Below are 19,581 nucleotides of genomic sequence, written 5' to 3' on the forward strand. Positions count from 1 at the left end.
GTCCGAGCCTCGCCTGTAGATGCTAACGACTAACGTATCTGCAGCCGATGCATGGCGGGGGACAGAGAAGGCCAACCTCGCATTGTTTTGCATGCTCACATTCTTTCCATCTCCATGTCCCCCTGGTTTTGTCGCCCTTCCAACCAGAAACATCATTCATTAATACCAACAGAGTCAGTATGACTCGCCTCCACCTAACATTCGCATCAAATCCTGTCTCTGGACCTAGAGCATGGCCCGCACATCTGCATCTTCTGCCAATTATTCTCTGTTGCTGGTCTTGGTAACATTCTCAGAGCAGGTGTGCTCACTGTACTAGGCTGTTTCCATGGCCACAGGGCATGTGGGACTGGTTGGATTGGGCCGATACAACGCTCTCTCTACCCTATGCTTAATTGACCTGAGAGCAATGTGTTGTTGTCATGCGGGTTTTATGAATGAGGGACCCTGACATTTTCCTGTATAATTCCGTTTTTATTAAGGGCAGTGATTGTCAGACGCTTGTAAAAACTTTCATATGACTTATTATTGAAGGATAATCACAGTAGGCAAAAATGGTCTCCAGAGAATTGCATTGGAAGATCTCACCTAACTGTGTGCTGCATGTTGGAGCCATGTTTAGAGCTTACTGATGCTCAGCAAGTGCTTGTATACTATTCTCTTTTGTCTTTTGTTTTTTCTCCCATCCAGCTTACGTGGTAGTAGCTATGACTAAAATGTTCTACATAAGAGGGAAGCAAAGCTAAATTCTTAGAAGTAATAGTGCTAACTAGATGCACATAGGTCTTTTTGGCTGCCCATTGAAGAAGCATTTTTGGTTCCTGTCAATTTATTAACTTACCTAGAATCCTTTTCTATAATGTTTTCAAACTCATACATTCACACCTTTCACCACGCTAACCATGAATCGAAGACGATTTAAAACTCAAAAACTTCCGGCCTCCTACTAGAAAAAGTACAATGCAATGGCACTGTAAACTGGGGGAAAGTCCCTCTACTTCAACTTCACGAAAGAGGTTGATGTCTGACATCACACAACACGGGAAACGTGTTAAACCATCAACTAAAAGATAAAGTAGTATAGAAATATATTGCAATACAATAATATATAGCCACATATATAGACACCATGGACATTTTCAGCTAGTAATCTGATGTTGAAATAAGTCACAGAGATATTAAATCAATCTTTGCTTTCAACAATCCTCGTAGATGAAAAGGGTTCTTACTGGAACTTTCAAAGAGGGCTCCTAAGGGTCAAATAGGTCAGGGAATCTAGACCATTTAGAAAAAGAAAAACCTTTTGGAACCATTAATTATAAGTCCTTGGTGATCAACCATCTAACAACATAACATGTTGAATAGGATAGGATTGGACCTGCCCCCACATTCTGGAAATTCAAAGACAGCTAACGCCCCACTGTGCAGAATCAAAAGGAATGGGGTATTTATTGCTGCTTATGCAGCCTTTTGGTACATTAGCCATTAGGGCCTTCTAATGATAAAGAAATATACATAAGGGTCAGCCACAGTTCTATACTTAAGTTCACCCGCTCCCGGGAGGTCTGCCATCTCCCTCTGCTTTAATTTGAAATCATTCAGAGGCAAAATGTTAGACGTGTGAGTTATCCCTTATTACATTGCTTCTTAAGAATCTGTCAGGCAGCCTCATGAATTCATTCATCTCCATAAGCTTTCCCAGCGCCACTTAGGCCTTGTGTAATCTGGGTGAGACCCCTTATCACTTCATTTGCACAAGCAGGAGACTATCAATTCCTGTCCAGTATCTGGGCCAAGGGAATTAGAGCAGAGGTGTTTGGATGTGTCCAGGCTAAAACTCCAGCGACAAGATACTGATTACACAATGAAACACCACGCAGGTGTTCCATTCTGCAGCGTCTATTTACGATACTGGCAAGCATTCCTTAAATCTATCTGCTTAGCATCTAGCTGCTTAGCATTTCTTCAGTGTAGATTGCAATTGTCAGGCAATTCTTCACCATGAGTCATTGATGTATTGCCGTGACAAGAGAGACACTTAAAGGCATTTAGCTGGTGCCTAGCTGCACACAGCAGCCTCATAAAGCTAGACAATGGCTGCGCTTAATAAGAAACAGAATGGATCCCATGAGTGTGGAGGACCCATCAAGCTGGGGAATTCCATTTAATTTCCCCGGGGCTGTCTATGTCTTGTACACATAATTAGAGCCCAACATGCAATGCTCCTTGTGTTTTGTCAATAATTCCCCAAGGAGCAATCAGGACAAGGGTTGGACATGCCTCTGTGACCTGGGCTACTTGCAACAAGCTCAGAGCCACCTAATTACACTGCCTCTAACAAGCAGTGTGGTGGTGGCGGTAAGGGAAGGATGTGTGTGTGTGTGTGTGTGTGTGTGTCGGGGGGGGGGGGGACAGGGACGGGGGGGCCTGAGCCTAGGAGCCGACAGCGCACAGTCCCTCCTCAGAGCCCCTGATGTCATTAGGATTGTTTGTGGCTGCCGCCATGCATGCTGGGACAGCGTTGTCATTCTGACAAGCCTGTTCTCCACTCTCCTCGTTTATGGAACCTCTTCGGGAGTGGCTCACTGTCTCTGGTGGTTTACACAGCAGGAGATCAGGGATACGGTCCTCCGCAGCAGTTATTATGCATTTCTGTGGTGCATACTCATTTATCTTCTCTCCCTAACTAGAAATTTTGTTCAACAAACCATCCATTGAAGACTATTTCAGTCAATCCAGAGTTGATTTAATTCAGTTTGTCAGTGCAGTTGTCAGTTGTTTTGTTAATAGATAATTCTATGGAAGGGCCTATGACACTACTGAAAACTGTAAAAGGACATTAATGACGTATAGAGTGATCACTGCATTATCAACCAAGCAGGAGCAATGTGTAATGTGTGAAAAGGTAAGAACCTGTGCATACCAGCAGAAAACTAGGCCACATTGTGGAGTGATTCTAGTAGAATTAAATGTTGACTCTGTTAGTTCTACCTTTGTTAATTTGGTAAAGTTTAGAGTCAGTTTGAGGTAAATGCTGGCTTCTGCCATTGCACAAATCACAGATGGAGAAATGTTGCCGTGGCTGGAGGGCTTGAAGGCCCTTTCCGCGGGTGAGGTTACTGTGAGTGTAGAGACATAAAGCCGGTCAAGGCTGAAGCCAGCTGCCTGCAGAAATCATTGGCTTGACGAAAGGGCAATGAAAGGGCACAGGGTTGGTGCGAGGGTCACTACCCCAGTTGCTGTGTGGGGGGTTATCTGCAGGTGAGCCGGGCCTTGACAGACATCTGCCGAATGCGGCGGAAAGTTTAACCTTGGCGTGCCGAAGAACTCACTCTCAGCAGTGAGAGAGGGCAGATAGAGAGACCGTGAGGGGATGAGAGGGCCGCGATGGGCTTTCTGCATAACAACAAACCAATTTTTCTTTTTTTTTTTTGTAAGCAGAGACACTGGTTTGAACCCAAGGTCTCACTCCATGCATTATTAAAGACCGGTAACAGGCAACACCGGCTCATAAATAGAGATGAGGACAGACACCCGAGGAGCCGGGGCGCTGCTAACTCTTGATCGGCCACAAATCCACCGGCCTAACATGACCCAGAGGGTCCTGCGTACGCTCTACGTCACGCCGCACTCTTCTGCTCAGCAGTTTCTGTCATTATGACTGAAGAGCGGCACAGCATGGAGCAAGTTCATGAGTGCGCCAGTCAGTTGAATGAAATATGTATGTCATTTGACGTATGTAATTAGGTCTTGGCTTAGGTTGATTTTGGACAGGGCGGCAAAAACAACATTAGTCACATTATCAGAACAATAGGGAAAGCTAATGATGTGCTTAACAGGAAGCTATAAAAAGAGTGAAAAGGAACAAGTATATCCTATTGATAAACGAGTCTCGCTGCAAGAAGCCAAACTGCTATATCATGTGTGCGCAACTTCAACAGTGGAACATATTTGCCACGTTCTGCTCTGACTTTGATATGTGGAGGACTTACCATTGGTTTAACTGTGGTTTGGTTGACTTTCCAAAGGCTCTCTCTATGTGGTTTTATCTCATAAAACCTTTGGTATATCTATACCATTTGCCTGAGACATATTTCTTTAGGTCAGTAAAGCTGGAAATGGATTTATTTAAAAAAAAAAAAAACAGTGAGCATCTCAGTCCAACAGCATATTCATGGTTTTTGTTGCTGATTGAATTATTTTCCATTTCCTGTGTTCTGAACTTGCACTGGGAATTGAACCATTGTCTTTGAAACATGATTCACTGTTTTCTTTCCCCATTCAATTTCAAGGACTTGGCAACCTTGTCCTATTCAAACGTGTGCATTATCAGCTTTTATTGTTGTCCATAAATGAATGGGGATGGTGAGCACTCTAGAGGCGAGATGAAGACATTAGGGCTTGTATAATGTTAAGACAACACAATTCGGTGTCTAAAAATCCAAACTGCTTTGCCAAAAGCGTTCAAAAACAATCAGAAGGAATCTAAAGAGCCGTAGTGGTGATTTTTTAGGAGGAATAAAAGGTTTTGATTGCATTCCATATACTTTTGAATGAAGGCACATTGCCAACCATGCCCTATGGTGGGAGCTTGTGCTACTGGAAATCTGTTGGACAAAGATGGAGCTTTAAGAGTTCCCACATTGCACTCTCACCCTGCCTCCCCTCCCCTCCCCTCCCCCCACACGCACACGCACACACACACACACACACGCACACGCATGAATCAATGTTAAATTTGTTGTTTAGATATTAAGATATCGTATAATAGCTTTTGTTCATTTTCAATGGTATTGACCTGATTAGTATTGTTGAAGTTAATAAACTCTAAGGAGCAGTTTTCTATGATTTCTCTGTGCATATGTACTGTGATTCATTTTAATTCATTTTATTTGTGATGCTGTCTGGAAACTCAGCCAGTGTATAAACCTTCCAAACCTTCCTTGCTGGAAATGAGTGAGTATCAGTTATGAGACTTTATTTAGTATAGTTTGGTTATTAGTTGCTTGTTAGGATGGTGCCCCGTTATTGATTTATTTATTTATTTTGGATTAATCATTCTATTGAATTCATTCTACTATCACAAATACCTGTATAGAGCATAGACGGAATGATATGTTCACTCAGGTCACCATTCTATTTTAGACGTACTAAAAGGAACATTTGTGTCAATTGGGGTGCTTCCAATTAATTACCAGTGTGTCAGTCAAAGGGTGAAAGGTCTCTCCTCTGACCCTCTCTCGTGTGGCTGTACGCTCCTCAGTGTCATTACTGCACTGCTGGGTTGTTGGGTGGGTGTGGGCCTGGGTGAGTTGTGCTAAAGAGAAGTTTGGGAGGTGGGGTAAAATGCGGAGGAGGACAGGCATGGGTGTGTTTGTGTGGGACTGTCTGGTGAGTGTTGCTGCCCGCTGACCTGGCCATCCATCAGACAGGGTCCATCCATCCACCACCCCCGCCTACACCCCCAGTCCCTTCCCTCCCCGCCCCCATCCTGGGCCCATCAGAGGGGCTCTCTGCCAAGCCTGGAATCTCCACATTAATATCTCATCTGTAGCACCCTAATGAGCTCCGCCTGCTCGTCCACCTCTGAGACCCTGCTGATTATCGGATGGGGAGGCAGCCATTTATCAATGGCAAGAGGTGGCATTTACACTGCTGACCTTGCTGCCAAGGAGAAAGGAATCAGAAAGGGGGGAGGATAGAGAAGGGGAAAAAAAGGAAGGCAATCAACAGCTTCGGAGCACCACGCTGTCTGCCATCACGAGCACTGCCATGGGTAGAGTTATACCGAAGGTGGGCGGATTTTACCCATTCAGTGTCCACACATCCTTCTATCTGTCCTTCTGAAACTGATTTAGGCAACAAAAATGACAGGAGGTGTAATCTTTTATTTTGCTTGTCGCATCCACAGGAACCTAATAACCTTAAATTACTTCTCAGAGGGGAAGACGCTTCTTCCTTTTGTGTTTGGGTGGTGTGTGCAGGCTGGTGGAGGCTCGGGGGTTGAGCAGTGGTGTGCATGCACCACAGAGGGAGCAGGGATTTGCCTGTTATTGGATGGAGGGGAGCGTTGTAGGTCTGTGACACCCGCTAACCTTGGCCAGGGCTACTGGGATTACGCGGGTATCCATCACTGTGGCAGCCGCCAGACCCAGATCAGGGGAAAAGCCACAGAAGTTGCCAGGGGGAAGGAAAAATGCTAGTAAAAATTTAATGTACTCTGTAGAGCGGTCCTGTCATACTTGGTTATGGAAAATAATCCCAGATGCCTGCAGTGCTAAAATGGAGCTGTAATGTGCTCGCCTCCTAACCCGGCCTGACAGCCATGATGTACGACTACCATTACCGGAAAATATCACTTCAACTAACCCGTGATCCAGCTCCGCTAAGGGTCATATTATCCATGAGGAACAAATTACACTCCCCCAAAGTAAATACAAATTTCCTACACTGACTGGGTACAAAGCAAGGCGGAGGGAGGGGGTTGGCGGGACCGCTACCTATGACAACCCTCTGCAGAGTGACAAGGATGATAAAGTACATGACAAATCACTGGCTGACAGGGTACTCTAGTGCAATCAGCCTCAGCCTCGGCCAAGCAAGCACCCACTCAAGCCTGTAAACACTACCCTCTTCCTTTCGAGGGGGGCAAAACACATAATCTTTTAACGCTGACAAGTCGCTCTCTCCTTTTTATTACTCATCCTTCCCACTGCGGTGGAAAGGGGGGGGGGGGTAGAAAATGGTTTTATGTACAGCGCTGCCGAGTGATTGAGAAACTTGAATCTTCTGCTGTAATTGCCTGAGGGCAAACACAGCAACACAATAAAAGAAGAGAAACAGCAAATATATCACCAGTTCAGATCTTTATTTTATGTCAAGGAGAAACAGGTTTTCTCGGCTGCGCTAAAGCACTCATTCAGATCCCCTGCTTCCAATAAGAGGAAGGCACGGCAAATTACAGCCCTATGTTGCACGGCCGTTAATAAGACGCAAAATGTTTTCAAAATGCCATTTACAGCAGTGGGCTGCTGCCGAGTAAATAACACTTAGGAAAGATGTGTTTGCTATTTAAAAAAGCCCAGAAGCAAAGATAGATGAAAAAAGCGACAGCGTGATAAAATCCTACAGATTACACAGAGTCATTGTCTTCAAGAAAGGCCCCATAACGATGAACAGTTAAGTCGCTTAAAGCACTCAAGAACGAGCAGAAATTCCTACTGAACGCTTTGATTGGCACTTTCAAGGTGCCACTTACTAGAATAAAAATCACTTAAGCATTATGCAGTCCAGACCGAGCGGGAACCTGAGTGCTCTTGACAATATTACAAAGACTGCTTAGACGAGGTGCAGATATTTGCCACCGTTAAGATTCAAATCAGAAATGACTATTGCTGAGTTCATGTTTCAGTGCATGCAGTTTTGGAAAGGATGGTTCAAATTTAAGAGTCACTGATATTGTACATACTTTGCTCCCCCAGACTATGGGGATCCACAGACCATCTCAGGTGGTGGGACTCCTGTTGGTGTTAACTACACCTTTAATACCAGGGCAAAGTGACACAGTTATGGATGAAAAGAAGGCAATTCATCCAATTTCACACTCACACGCAACACAATAAGAATGAAATGACCTGTAGTAAGCTAATATCTTTGTGCTTTGTTTCTTTGTGTTTTTGTATGAATAAGTAATCAGTCATGTAAAGATGCAACACCATTATTTAAATAGTGTTTACCCTAGGCCAAAGTATTCTTTGCCCTAGCAAAGATGCTAATGATAAAGCACACACAGCTAATAATATCTGTGTTGTGTGACGAGCGGCTGTAGCGAGCCTGCCTCCTAACTGTCTCCCACTATGCCATTATCCTGTCATGTTGGCAAGGGTCTGGTCCTGTAGGTCACTTTATAATGAGCAAATGCCCTGACAGGTTCCAACATGCTCACACACAAACACACCGGCACACACACCCTGAGATGCGAATAGCTGTCTCTTATCAGAGTCTGGCAGCTCCAGCCGACACCTGAGAGGCCTTCTACACCGAGCCGAACGTGATTTCTCCTGGGAACACTTTTTCCCTGCGTTTGAAGGGGAGCCAAATAAGCCACGTTGGTCCTCCTCTGAATATATTTGACCCATTAAAACGACTGTGCTCTCCTGCGTCCTTCTCCGCAGTCGTGTCGAAAAGGAGACCCGCTCAATGCAAGCGAAAATGGTGGCGGTGGGGGCAGCGTGCCCGGCGTCTGGCAGCTGCAGATAGTGGGAGAGGGGACGTGGACTGAGGGGGGCGTGAGTGGGAGCTCCAATTACTCCCTCACATTGAGGAGCAACACATGAGTCAGCCCCTGTCATAGGGGTCCCCTATTTACTAATTCACTCCTCTGTTACTTTAACACACAATTAATCAATGACAGGAAGGTGTAGTCGGAGCTGTTCATCAGGAGCGTAACGTGAGCCAGGGTGAATTAATACAGTCACTGGGGGCCGGATAACAGCTTACCGTGCTCTCGCTCTCTTCCTGAAACAAAAAGGAATTGCCACCGAGACAGGAGCAATTTAAATCGACAACACTGAGTAATGACTCAATTTGCTGCACAGTCTAAACACCACAAGCAAATGGCATTACTAAATCATTAGAGTGGATCTAGATCTCTAGTTAGAAGTCATTGGAGGATAGGGCTGCTCTTAGAACCTATGAGATACGCTCAAATTGTGAATACCTGGACATTAGAAATGGTGCTGCACAGAATACGAAAACATTCTTGTAGATACATACAGTATAGGCAATTGGATAATATGATGCTGCTTTTTGCTTTCACCAAAATGTTGTCGCCATTGTGGTAGTTTGAAGGCTACAACTGTATGTTTAAAGACAAAAGATGAAGGTTTACTAAAATGGCAAAATAAGGCAATCAGAACTTGAAAACTCTGATATGGTAAAGTCACAAAATTACAAGGAATAAACAGGACTGCTGTTAAAGTGGTTTGTTGCTACAGTATATCAACTTCAACAATAGCACGACATACTGTTTAGGAGTATGTAATAGAATAGAATTACTCACAGAGGACGTTTATCAAAGAAGAAATCAAAAAGCTCAATCTTTATCTGAGCCCATTGGCAAAGTAAAACATACAACAGGTTCAACATGAGTATAATTCACACCAATTGTTAAAATTTCTGAAAAGGACCCTCCTGGCTACGTTATTATTATTGTACCCTTCTATTTTGATCCATTTCCATCGCTGTCTAGTGTGACAATTTGATCTCGCAAAAAGAAGGAGAATTGTTGTGAGTGGCAGAAAAATAACGGTGAATCTGGCTCAACTTGAAACATCCCGAGACAGCTTTTGATGGAAAATGTGGGAGATTTTACTCAAGAATGCAGGAAACCTCCAGAATTTAGCGAACTTTCCATAATTCCAACAACACGCCAAACCTTGTTCACTTTCTCAAAACTAAGGGGACCATTTCCAGTACAAATGTCAACAATGAAATGAGACACCATACCCTCATATAACCCCAGTCACAATGTGGTCTAATTACTGCAAACATTGCAATAACAGGTATTTTAACGGTGTTGTCACGGTTTGGCTTCGCTTCCTGTTTTAGTTTGAAGTTTCATGTCTCTTGTGGTCCTGGGTTAACTTCACTTCCTGCCTTGTCTTGTGATTGCGTGATTGTCTCCACCTGTGTCCAATCACCTGCACCTCCCTTGTGTATTTAAGCCCTGTGTGCCTGTTGTCCCCTGTCGCGTCATTGTCTATATGTCCCTCGTCGTTGGAGCACGTTATTGGTTTGTCTAATAAAGAGCACTTTGATGGAAGAAACTCTGCGCCTGAGTCCTCACTGCAGCATGCCCCAGCCGAAGTGTGACAGGTGTGTTCCCTGTTAGTCAAAATCAGTTTGACCTAATGAAAAAACTCCCCCTCTAACAGACTAGCAATTGATATTGGTAAAATTACAGCTAACCAATGTAGTTAGCTGTAATTGTCCCTGAACCCGCAGGGTAGCTCCATCACGGCTACAATATTCTATGCAATAAATTCCAAACAAACTTTTCTGTATCGATTTACCCTAACCTTTGCCCTAAACCTGTAGAAAGGTGTATTAGTGATAAATGTGTCCCTGCGAATGTTTAATTTATTCAAATAGAGAGTGTGATAGCAAAACCATGAACAACTACTATAGTAGGCGTTGGCATCAATGATTGTGTTGATGTACCCCTAAAAAGTATCTGTAGAAAACATACTGACATACATGTGACACAAGGTATGTAATGCGTAGTGCTATGCTTTAACCAAAATAAAGTTTACACCCTCGGCCCTGGCACAGCAGTCCTATTTAAATGTCATCTAAGTCCTTAAAAACCCAGAACAGTTTGATTTAGATTCTGCACATCATTAAACCATTTATAATTAATGGGCTGCTAATTAAGGCTTTCTCGTAGTTATTAATAAAATGTTTCATTGTAATTACATTAAATGCTGAGCCTCAAAGCAAGTCTTTTTTTTTAATCTTATTGAAGGATGTCTGAAATATCACAGTGAATGTCAGGCTTACCTTGTCGTCTTGGTCGCTCTCAGTGTCACACTGCAAAAAACAAGAAAAAGAAAGGCAAGGCTCAACAGAAGGAATAATATCTCTACATTCTAGTTTTAAAACAAGCTGCCATTTCCATACTCGTGGGTTCCAGAATGTCTGATCACCTCTTTAATGACAAACTTATCACATGTTCATAGTCTTTGTCTGACTATCACCAGATCACTTCATTAGCTGACACGAGGAGCAGAATTTGAAACAAAGCTAATTCACTATGAGCAACAGTACCCTTGTTAACATCAACACTTGTGCGAAATTCAGACGGAGAGGGAAACTACAAACACCATGAGCCTCTAGAATAATAATTCTGCGATGTGTGTTCCTGCTCGGGGCTGGGTGTTGGAGAAATGACACAAGGAAGAAAAGGAACTTTGTAACGGAGGGAGAAAAAAGTGGTCGGGTTTCATTTTTTCTTTCCAATTTCAATTTCAAGGTCCACTTAATTCTTTATCAACTAATTAGTGTGATGCTGGGTGACTGGCGGCCCTCAACGCTGTGCATATGGCTGAGGTGCAAAGAAGCACTGGAGTCGGTAATGAAGAAGGCACTGGGGGGTAATATGGGCTGGGGTTGGCACAGTGTGTGTGTGTGTGTGTGTCGGAGGGGGCACTGGGAGGGCGGGGAGGGGTTGGTGGGTGACGATTAAAAAAGGGAGAGAGTGGAAGGAAGGGGGGTAAATGATTGACAGCTCAGGCAGTGAGAGAAACAGGGCCCTGCCCTTTTTTTCTTTCTTTTTTTGGTTTCCTTCTCGTGTTTTTTGCTGATCTGGAGCCCTGCAGATCTCAAAGGTAAGGTGGGCTGGGCTCGCGGACGGTTGTTTCCGAGTGTGGATGGTTAAAAAAAGAAGGGGGGCTCGCGAGCTCAGCAAGAGCATAGCATCCAATTTACAGGCCTGTCCCACAGGGCCCCAGGGGCCGCCTGAGGCACACTGCCATGATGGTCAGCTCCAGCAGCTCATAAATTATGCAGAGGCAATAAACGCACTGGGCAAACACTTCTCAGACGTTTCCCCCGCTCTCCATTCCTCTCTCGCTCTCCTTCTCCACCGCCCACAACATACCATCCCCCGTTTTAATACAGTGTGCAGGGTGCCAGCAGCCCCGAAAGATTGTCAGATGGAGGAAAAAATAAGGGCAATGCAAGACGGGTGAAGATGGTGATTAAACGTGAATGTCCGTAATACAAAAAGCTGCACACGCTGTGTGCGTTGCAGCTTGCGAATAAACAGGCGTGTCGGCGGCGTATCGCTCTTTCTCTCCCGCACAGGACTGACTAATGCGGCAGCAGACGAGATCTGATGAGCAGTATTAGCCATCTCAACGGCATCCAAATATTCAGGCCTCTCAGAATGTGACAAGAGTAATGCGACAGAGTGCTCATTAGCTGCTTCTCTGCCTGTGCCCACTACGCGTACCCGGAACCCAGGCACGCTAAGGGTTTGAATAATGGACATCATTTGAGTTTTTCCACTGTGTTGTGATCCGTGTAAAAAAAAAAAAAAAAAAAAAAAAAAACTCCACCAGCCTCTCTTTCCCGGCCCCCCCTCTACTTTACCTTCCTCCCCCGCTCTCCCTCCTTTCCGTGTTCGCTGGCTGTGCAGCCAATTGCTTTGATTGCCGAGATAGAAGCCGACTGGAATGACTTGCCCTTGCTTGTGAAGCAAATGGAACATGCTAATGGAACTCATCGTATTACCCGATGCAAAAGTGCCATAGCTCATTACTTTAAGATAAAAGGATATCATTGTAGACGGCAAGCAGAATTGACTTTCTGTGCTGCGACTTGATGATGATTTAATCAACTGCTCTCTTTCACTTCTCATCCCGGCGCCTGTCGCTTTCGCAGGTGCCGCTAAACGAAGCACTCACACGGCTAGTGGGGGAGCAAAAAAAAAGAAAAGAAATTGCTGTCATTATATTTTTCTCCCTCGGAATAGAGGTATGCAAATTTCCCAGAGCGACAAAGGCGGGAGGAAAAAAAGGGAAAAGTTAATAAAATAGAAATACCTTTATAATGAGCAAAGTAAAATCCTGAGATCAGGCCCGACAGGCGAGGGCACGCAATTTGATCGTCCTCACAATGCAGACGCCAAAGCTCCATTGAACTCAGAGTAAGCACAGAGCAAGAAGTAACAAATAGTAACCCCGCTAAAAGATATCAAAACCCACATCCGAGGCATACAAACAGGTCAGAGCTGTCACTCATTGATAGGTGATCATAGTAAACTAATGCTGCGCCTCATGCACAAAGCAACCCGAGGCGGGGAGAAGAATCCCCTTTTTATTCTCTCCTCCTTCACTCATACTTCAACGGACGGAACATAGACGGAAAAGCTGGAAACACCACGAATGATCGTCATGGCACATCATTAATAACCGAGGCAGGTATTGATTTAAGAGATAAGCTTGAGCTAAAAAACTATTGCTACTGATGGGTAAGTATATAAATCCGCAGCACTATGAATAAATGTAATGTCTGTGAGGCCATGTCTAATGAAAAGACATATGTCAGAGGTTTAGAATGACTTACAAAAATGAACAGATTATGCCAAAGAGAGAGAAAAACACACCACAATGGTGCCATTGAGATCAGTGGATCTCTGACAGGCGGTAGGAAATGGGTCTTATTTAAAGCAACGGTCATGAACAATAAGGAAACCATTAGTCCGGGGAGGGGTCTGACAGAGAAAAGTGATACTCTACCCGGGCCCTGCACTGTTTACACAGGCCCGGCATTATACTGTACAGCTAGACCAGTATTAAGTTTGAGTAACACAAGAATGTCAAACATTAGCATCAGCTCTAAGAGCTGTTGATGTTGGCCCGTATCCGGAGCACTTCTGATTGCCGCTTTGCTGTCACACCGGCCTCACTTTTGGCTGAGGGCTCTTACAAATTCCCCCACGCTCTGTCCAAGCATCAAGCCTTTTGTTCATTTTGGTCTGAAAGTATGAGTCAATTATTCTCGCCCAAAATCCTCTCCAACTGAGAGTGATACCTGCCCGGTACAAAGGCAACATAGGGAGCCGTGGGTCGGATGCTGAATGATGCTGCTGTGCTATGGTCCGTAGCAGCAGAGAGGTCGCCGCGGAAAACGTCTGCGCCGAACAGCTAACCACATCACTCAGGCATGCGTGCAAGGCAAGTATGCCGCGTTCTCTTCTCCAGGGAAACAAAATACCAACAGATGTTAAAAAGTCAAAAAAAGAAGAAAGAAAAGACATGAATAAATAGTTGTGTTCTTGTAATCAGTTCGGATCTGCTGCCTCTGGTGTCTTTATTACTTCGAGCAACGCCATCGTCTTAGGTCGGGATGTGTGATGGATGCGATTTGTCGCCCCTCCCCCCCCCCCCGCCCCTATGTGTGACATTAGCCGCAGTTTATTCTAGTTGCTATCCATGACCTTAGAATTAATTATGGCAGATCTGGGCAGATAAAGCGCCCTGCTGCACAGAGGATGGTGCCTGTTTATCAGCCGGAGCCAGGTTGTCCTGCAGCAAGGCTGAAGGAGTTAAATCCCAGGGAGGAAACCAGCCAACCTGCCTGCACGCCTGCGAGCAGGAGAGACAGCGTGAAGGATGGCAGCCATTGCCAGGGTCAGTTATGACTGTGCCAATTTGATGCGCCGCCGTCAAGGGCTCCTCATTCCCTCCTCCTAGCAGTTCCTTCCTGATATGGCTGCGCGTCCTGATGGTTTTCTGATGCAAACAGTCGCATGGCAAAATGGTTTTCTCCTCCATCTGCTGCTGGGGCCCGGGTGCCGCCGACCGCCTGCCTGTCACAGCGTGCATGGAAATTAGCTGGGGAGGAGGTGCTCGCTTGTGCTAATTACATTTTAATCATTGGAAATGTGTTGGCAAATCAAGCCTTGATTGCCATCTTGGAGCCCAGCGCTCCTCGCTGCAGGTTGGGGAGCGGCGTGGGGCTTTGTGGGCCTAGAATGTAGCTCGCGGAGTTGGACGCATCGCTCTCCACCGCGGCCTGATATGGCGGCATGCCTGGCCTGCCGCTGGGTAGAGGCTGTGCCGCATTATTCATGGGGAATAGAGGGAGAAATGGTGATCTGTGCCACGCTTATTCTCCAATCCCCCGCTCACACCTCCCGCATGCCGCTCTCTTCCTCACCCACACATTGCACAGTCTGCCAGTGCTCACTGTGAATTGAGGAACAACAAATAAAGTCGGGCAGGAGGAGACTGATGAGCCCGGGGTTTGCTACACAGCACCTGCTTTGGCACATAAAGCTGCAGCAGCAGGCCCCGTCACAATACGCTTACAGATTACCTTCTTATAAAACATACAGAACTGAAAAATCGAAACGGACTTGGCTACATTCACATTTGCATTTTCCCAGAGAAAACAGGAATAATCTCAATGAAACAAACCGGGTGACTTCCCACTGTAGTAAATTAACTAGGATTAAGATCAGCACACACATTTGGAGTAAAAAATTAAAATGAAAGACAGCTAAGCAAATAAACCAAAAAGTTCAGTGAGTGGAAGTGGAATTAGATCATTAAAATAAGCTCTGAGGCGATGACGTCCAACATCAAATTTGCACAAGATCTGCTTCATGTCGAACTGTCATAAGTATAAGTATGGCAGGAAGAAGTGGAACACAAATAATCCCAAGGAAAAGAAAACAGCTCAGCTTGAGGAGACTCCTTTGTTTGCCAAGAACGTCTTGTCAGGGATGACCAGACTTCTGTTTTGACTAATATAACCAGGTCAGAACCACAAGTGAAGCACCGGCCAGATGCAACATCTGAACACAATTTCCCTTCAAATGGAGGACTTCATCCAATAGATATTCAATTTCACTCGCTGGTGCAGCGGAGCTAAAGGCAGCGGAGGAGGGCCTCCCATAAAATAATAAAAACTTTATAGTCTGTGACCCCTGGTTTCAATACACTGGAGTACATTCTTTTTATGTTTTATTTCCCTGGAACCTGCCAAAACGTACTAAAAGAACCTTTGAGAGAATTTTCTAAACCTGGCTGTTCTTAATTCCACATGGTGAAATCTCTAATGATCTACATTGTAATAACCGCAATGACGTCAGAGTTGGTTGCAATGTATGCAAAGGGGCTCTAAAGTTGAGGTGTCAAGCAGAAACACACTTCCAGGTGCCCAGATAAGATACCTCCAAAGGAATAACAAGTGGTGCATGCGTGTTGCTTTGTGTTTGAGTGCAAAGAGGAAGGTAGGACATTCAAGTGATGCCTGGCAAAAACAGATGTTGCCGCAGGGTAAACCTCTGTTGATCAGCCCCTTCCACCCCCCTAGCGCACGCACACACACACACACACACAAACCTTACATGGACCAGAATAGGAAGGAAGGAACAGACAAATCCATTTGTTACACAAGCCGCTTCAGTATCTCCCCTTCCAGAATCATCTCAACACTCTCTCGGGCTAAATGTAAAAAGATATATCAATAAGACATAAGAAAATAACATAAGAAACCACTTCAGCCAAGCAAGTGTGTGCACATTTACAAACACACACTTTGCCTCACCCAAACACTGCACTGTTTCCAGCCAAAGCAGAAGCACAAAGCAGATGCTGGAGAAGTCAAAGATTAATTGCATGATTTTGAGCTAATTACATACATCAGATTGCATTGTTTGTGCAGTTATGGTGACTCTCCTGAGATGAGACTACTTGCTGTATGTGGTACCCCAAAGTACCCCAAATGCTAGACATTAACACTGAGGTGGCATCTTTCTTAGCGATGTGGACGCACACAAAAAGCCGGCCCTGAACGCTTGCTGAGATTCATATGGTGATCCTTTCCGAGTTACATTAAGGCTTTAAGGCTGTCTGCTTTTGACAGGTTCCATTGAAAATACGTTTAGATTCCTCAGTATCCATGTCATAATACTACGCACAGAGCAATCATAGAGAAAACTATCTCTGTCTGTAACATGTCGTATTAATTGTGACATTCACGTGCACCTGAATGTGCGCTTAACAACAGGCAGCTACCTGCTGTTGTCAAGAGATATAAACCTCTTCTGCTCGGCTCCCCTCCCTCCCTCCCTTCCCACTGACTCATGGCAGAGGGGGGAGAAAAACATCAGGATTAGGTTCTGTGCCTCTAATCACTTAACTCCTCACACCTGATGGCACACTATTAACTTTGACTGTCTCCAGTGACCCCGCGGGTCGTTGCCCATCACATCAAGTTTTTATTAGGGAATTTTCCTCATCATTAGCCATCGCCTGGAAACGAGCCATTAATATTCATACTGGCAAACCAAAATGAGGTCCCACTGATTTTCCATCATCCAGGCTATCTGTGCAGCTGCCGCGGTTAACAGTCACCCTGGTGCAGCACATTTGCCTCGTATCATTATGGCGGCTTAATAAAGCTCCTTCTCTGGGTGTGCCGTGATGGGAAGGGGAGCAAAATGGAGGTGGAGGAGGAGGAGGAGAAGCCTGTGAGGCTTGCAGCCAGCTGACGCCTGTCTGAGAGCCCGGCACTGCCAACAATCTGCCTGAAGTCTCATGCATAAAGGCTGGCACTGTCAGTGCTAACGACCCCTGCAGGCTCTGCCAGGGACACAGCTGAGATCCTGAGTCCCCTCAGTGCTCTCACAAAGGAGCCCGCGTTGTTCATCGGTGCTGTAATGCCAGCTAGGAACGCATCTCTTCGGAGAAGCTTGAAATCACTTCCACAAGAATTATTTTTCCAATTATTACGGTCCACAGCGGAGTATGTGTTTTTCGGTAATTTGCGCTGCTACGTCTTCAAAGACTTTTAACTTTGCGTGATGTTGGAGCAAGCACTTCCAGTCCACACGGTGTGAACACAAGACATGATAAGGTGCCTCGGAGCTACACTGTCCCAGGCATCTCCTGCTGATAAGACCGCCCTCTCTTCCCCACTCACCCGAGCTGAGACTCGCTGGCCCCGATGCAGGGGACGGCCTCATCTGTGTCACAGGTGGGAGCAGCAATTAAGTGACAACGCCCTGACAGGCCGAGATAACACCCCCCCCCCCCCTCCCCTCTGCTCTTACACCTCGCCACGTCCCGCAAAGTGTAAGGTCAAACCCCTCGGTGCTACTCACTGAATTAAACATTAAAACGATATCTACAAATCAGTTCTGTTCACTAACTTGTGAGAGGCCGCGCCCCACAGTCAGTCTGACAGGTTGTCTAGTTTACCTGTTCTCTTTCCAGTAAATGCTGCCTGTTCTTGATTTCATAAAAAGACGACAACAATTTTCAGCAAAATGAGGATATAAGGTGAGACACCGAAACAGGTGCAGCCACTTCAGCATCGTCTTCCAAATAATTAGAGCTGCAGTGACCAAACACTTTGTTATCCTCCTGCTATGATTTGCTAGCTGTCGCGGTGTGCATTTGTGTTGCCTCATTATGCAGAAAGAACTCAAATAAAAGCCGACACTGCACGCTCCTGTCAAGAATCTGTCTCGCACACATGCAAACAAGCGCAGATGAATAAACATTAGTTGTTGTTGAGAGCTGGTCTTTGAGCCGTGAGGCTCAAAAAGATCCGCTTTGTACAAAATAAAAATATTTAATTTGAAAAGACTGATGCCAGGCAAAATGAAATTAAAAGAAACCCATGCTAACTGCTAAAACAAATTACTCGCAGCGCGCTAAATTACATTTGCTCCTCCATCAGCGAGATCAAACGAGCCTAGTTTGACTCTCCGGCGCTAATGATTTCCTGCACTCACCTCCTTTTTCTTCCCAGGGGTGTTAATAAACACTCAGTCTGGGTTTTTGTTTGTTTGTTTGGTTTATTTATACATTTCCCTGCGTCTCCGCCTCAGCTCGCTCGCTCCCTCCTTCCCTCCCTTTGCCCACGCTGGTGGCGGGCTGGGTGAATTAGAGGGATCTAATGTAATCCCAGGGACAGCGGGCTTCGGAAAAAACGTGCTCAATTAAAGCAGGATGAGCCCAGTGGGAGCGTCCCTGGCGGAGCGTGGGCTGACTGACGCGGCCCTTTGGTTGGGATTAATTAGCATGCTAAGTGGTAGAGCACGGTAGCAGGCTGGAAACCGCGCGCCATCTGACGTCCACGGCTCCCCACGATACCAGCGGTCACAGTTCGGACCTGTTGTTGGCAGTGTGGAACTTGGAGAGCGGCGCACGGAGTTTCAAGACATTTATCAAATGTTGCAGGGCTTCCTGTTTGATTTCTGTAGAGCAGAGTACCACAGAGCTCAGGCCCCAGGGCTCTACGCTCAAATTGGCTGCCCCGACAGAGGTGGTGGGGGGGGGGGGGGACTTCAGAAGGAAAGACAACCCATGCATTAAAAAACACCAGTACAAACAATGTGAACACAACCAAACGGCAACATCTGCCTCCAATCCACATTTCTGTCTTTGCCAAAGGTTCTGCTTCTGTTCTTTTGCTGGAATGGTTTCTAACTTGAGTATTATAAGGCCAACACAACCAAATATCTAAAATACATAGGACTCTTTCTACTTTGACCGATAGCTCCTCGTCACATCTAAGCTTAGCGAATGACCGGTTAAGCAGCTTGACAGAAGGAGAACTCAGCCAATCGCTATATCATGTTATCAGCAACAAGAGAATAGACTTCATTTAAATCACGTCAAAGAGCACACCGCTTTTTTCTGTCAGTGAACCAGGGACGGCCACCATGCCACGCACGGGTGTTTTTATAGGCCACTGGTTACTGCTACCCTCGTGTGTTGTTACAGTGTCTCGGAATAAGCCACCCTGCTCCAATAAAACCAACCTACCCTCGGCTCCGCTCAAGAGCTTTCAAGCCAACGCCGCACACAATATCCCACATGGTTTATGACAAACCCTCTCTGGGCTTTCCTAGAGCCCAAAGAGAAAATCCCTGTGTGAGTGTTTTGTCAGCCGTAATTACTCTCCAATTATATGGTCAAAATATGGCATTACAGGGCACTTTGTTGTCCAGACAGCCTGGCTTTGATCAGGTTGTGGCAGAATGTGTTTCACATTAGA

General features: G+C 45.5%; 1 protein-coding gene across 5 annotated transcripts in view; it reads right to left on the reverse strand.

Annotated features, from left to right (window-relative positions):
- Positions 1-19,581, reverse strand: part of auts2a (activator of transcription and developmental regulator AUTS2 a) — a 245,975-nt gene that overhangs the window by 75,523 nt on the left and 150,871 nt on the right. For all 5 annotated transcript variants that reach the window (XM_062558016.1, XM_037466775.2, XM_037466772.2 and 2 more), the window contains one exon: positions 10,561-10,590. In XM_062558016.1, coding sequence (XP_062414000.1) covers positions 10,561-10,590 — 30 coding nt within the window. The remainder of the gene's footprint in view (positions 1-10,560; positions 10,591-19,581) is intronic.

Source organism: Pungitius pungitius, chromosome 16, assembly GCF_949316345.1.
Source record: "Pungitius pungitius chromosome 16, fPunPun2.1, whole genome shotgun sequence".
Classification (NCBI taxonomy): Eukaryota; Metazoa; Chordata; class Actinopteri; order Perciformes; family Gasterosteidae; genus Pungitius; species Pungitius pungitius.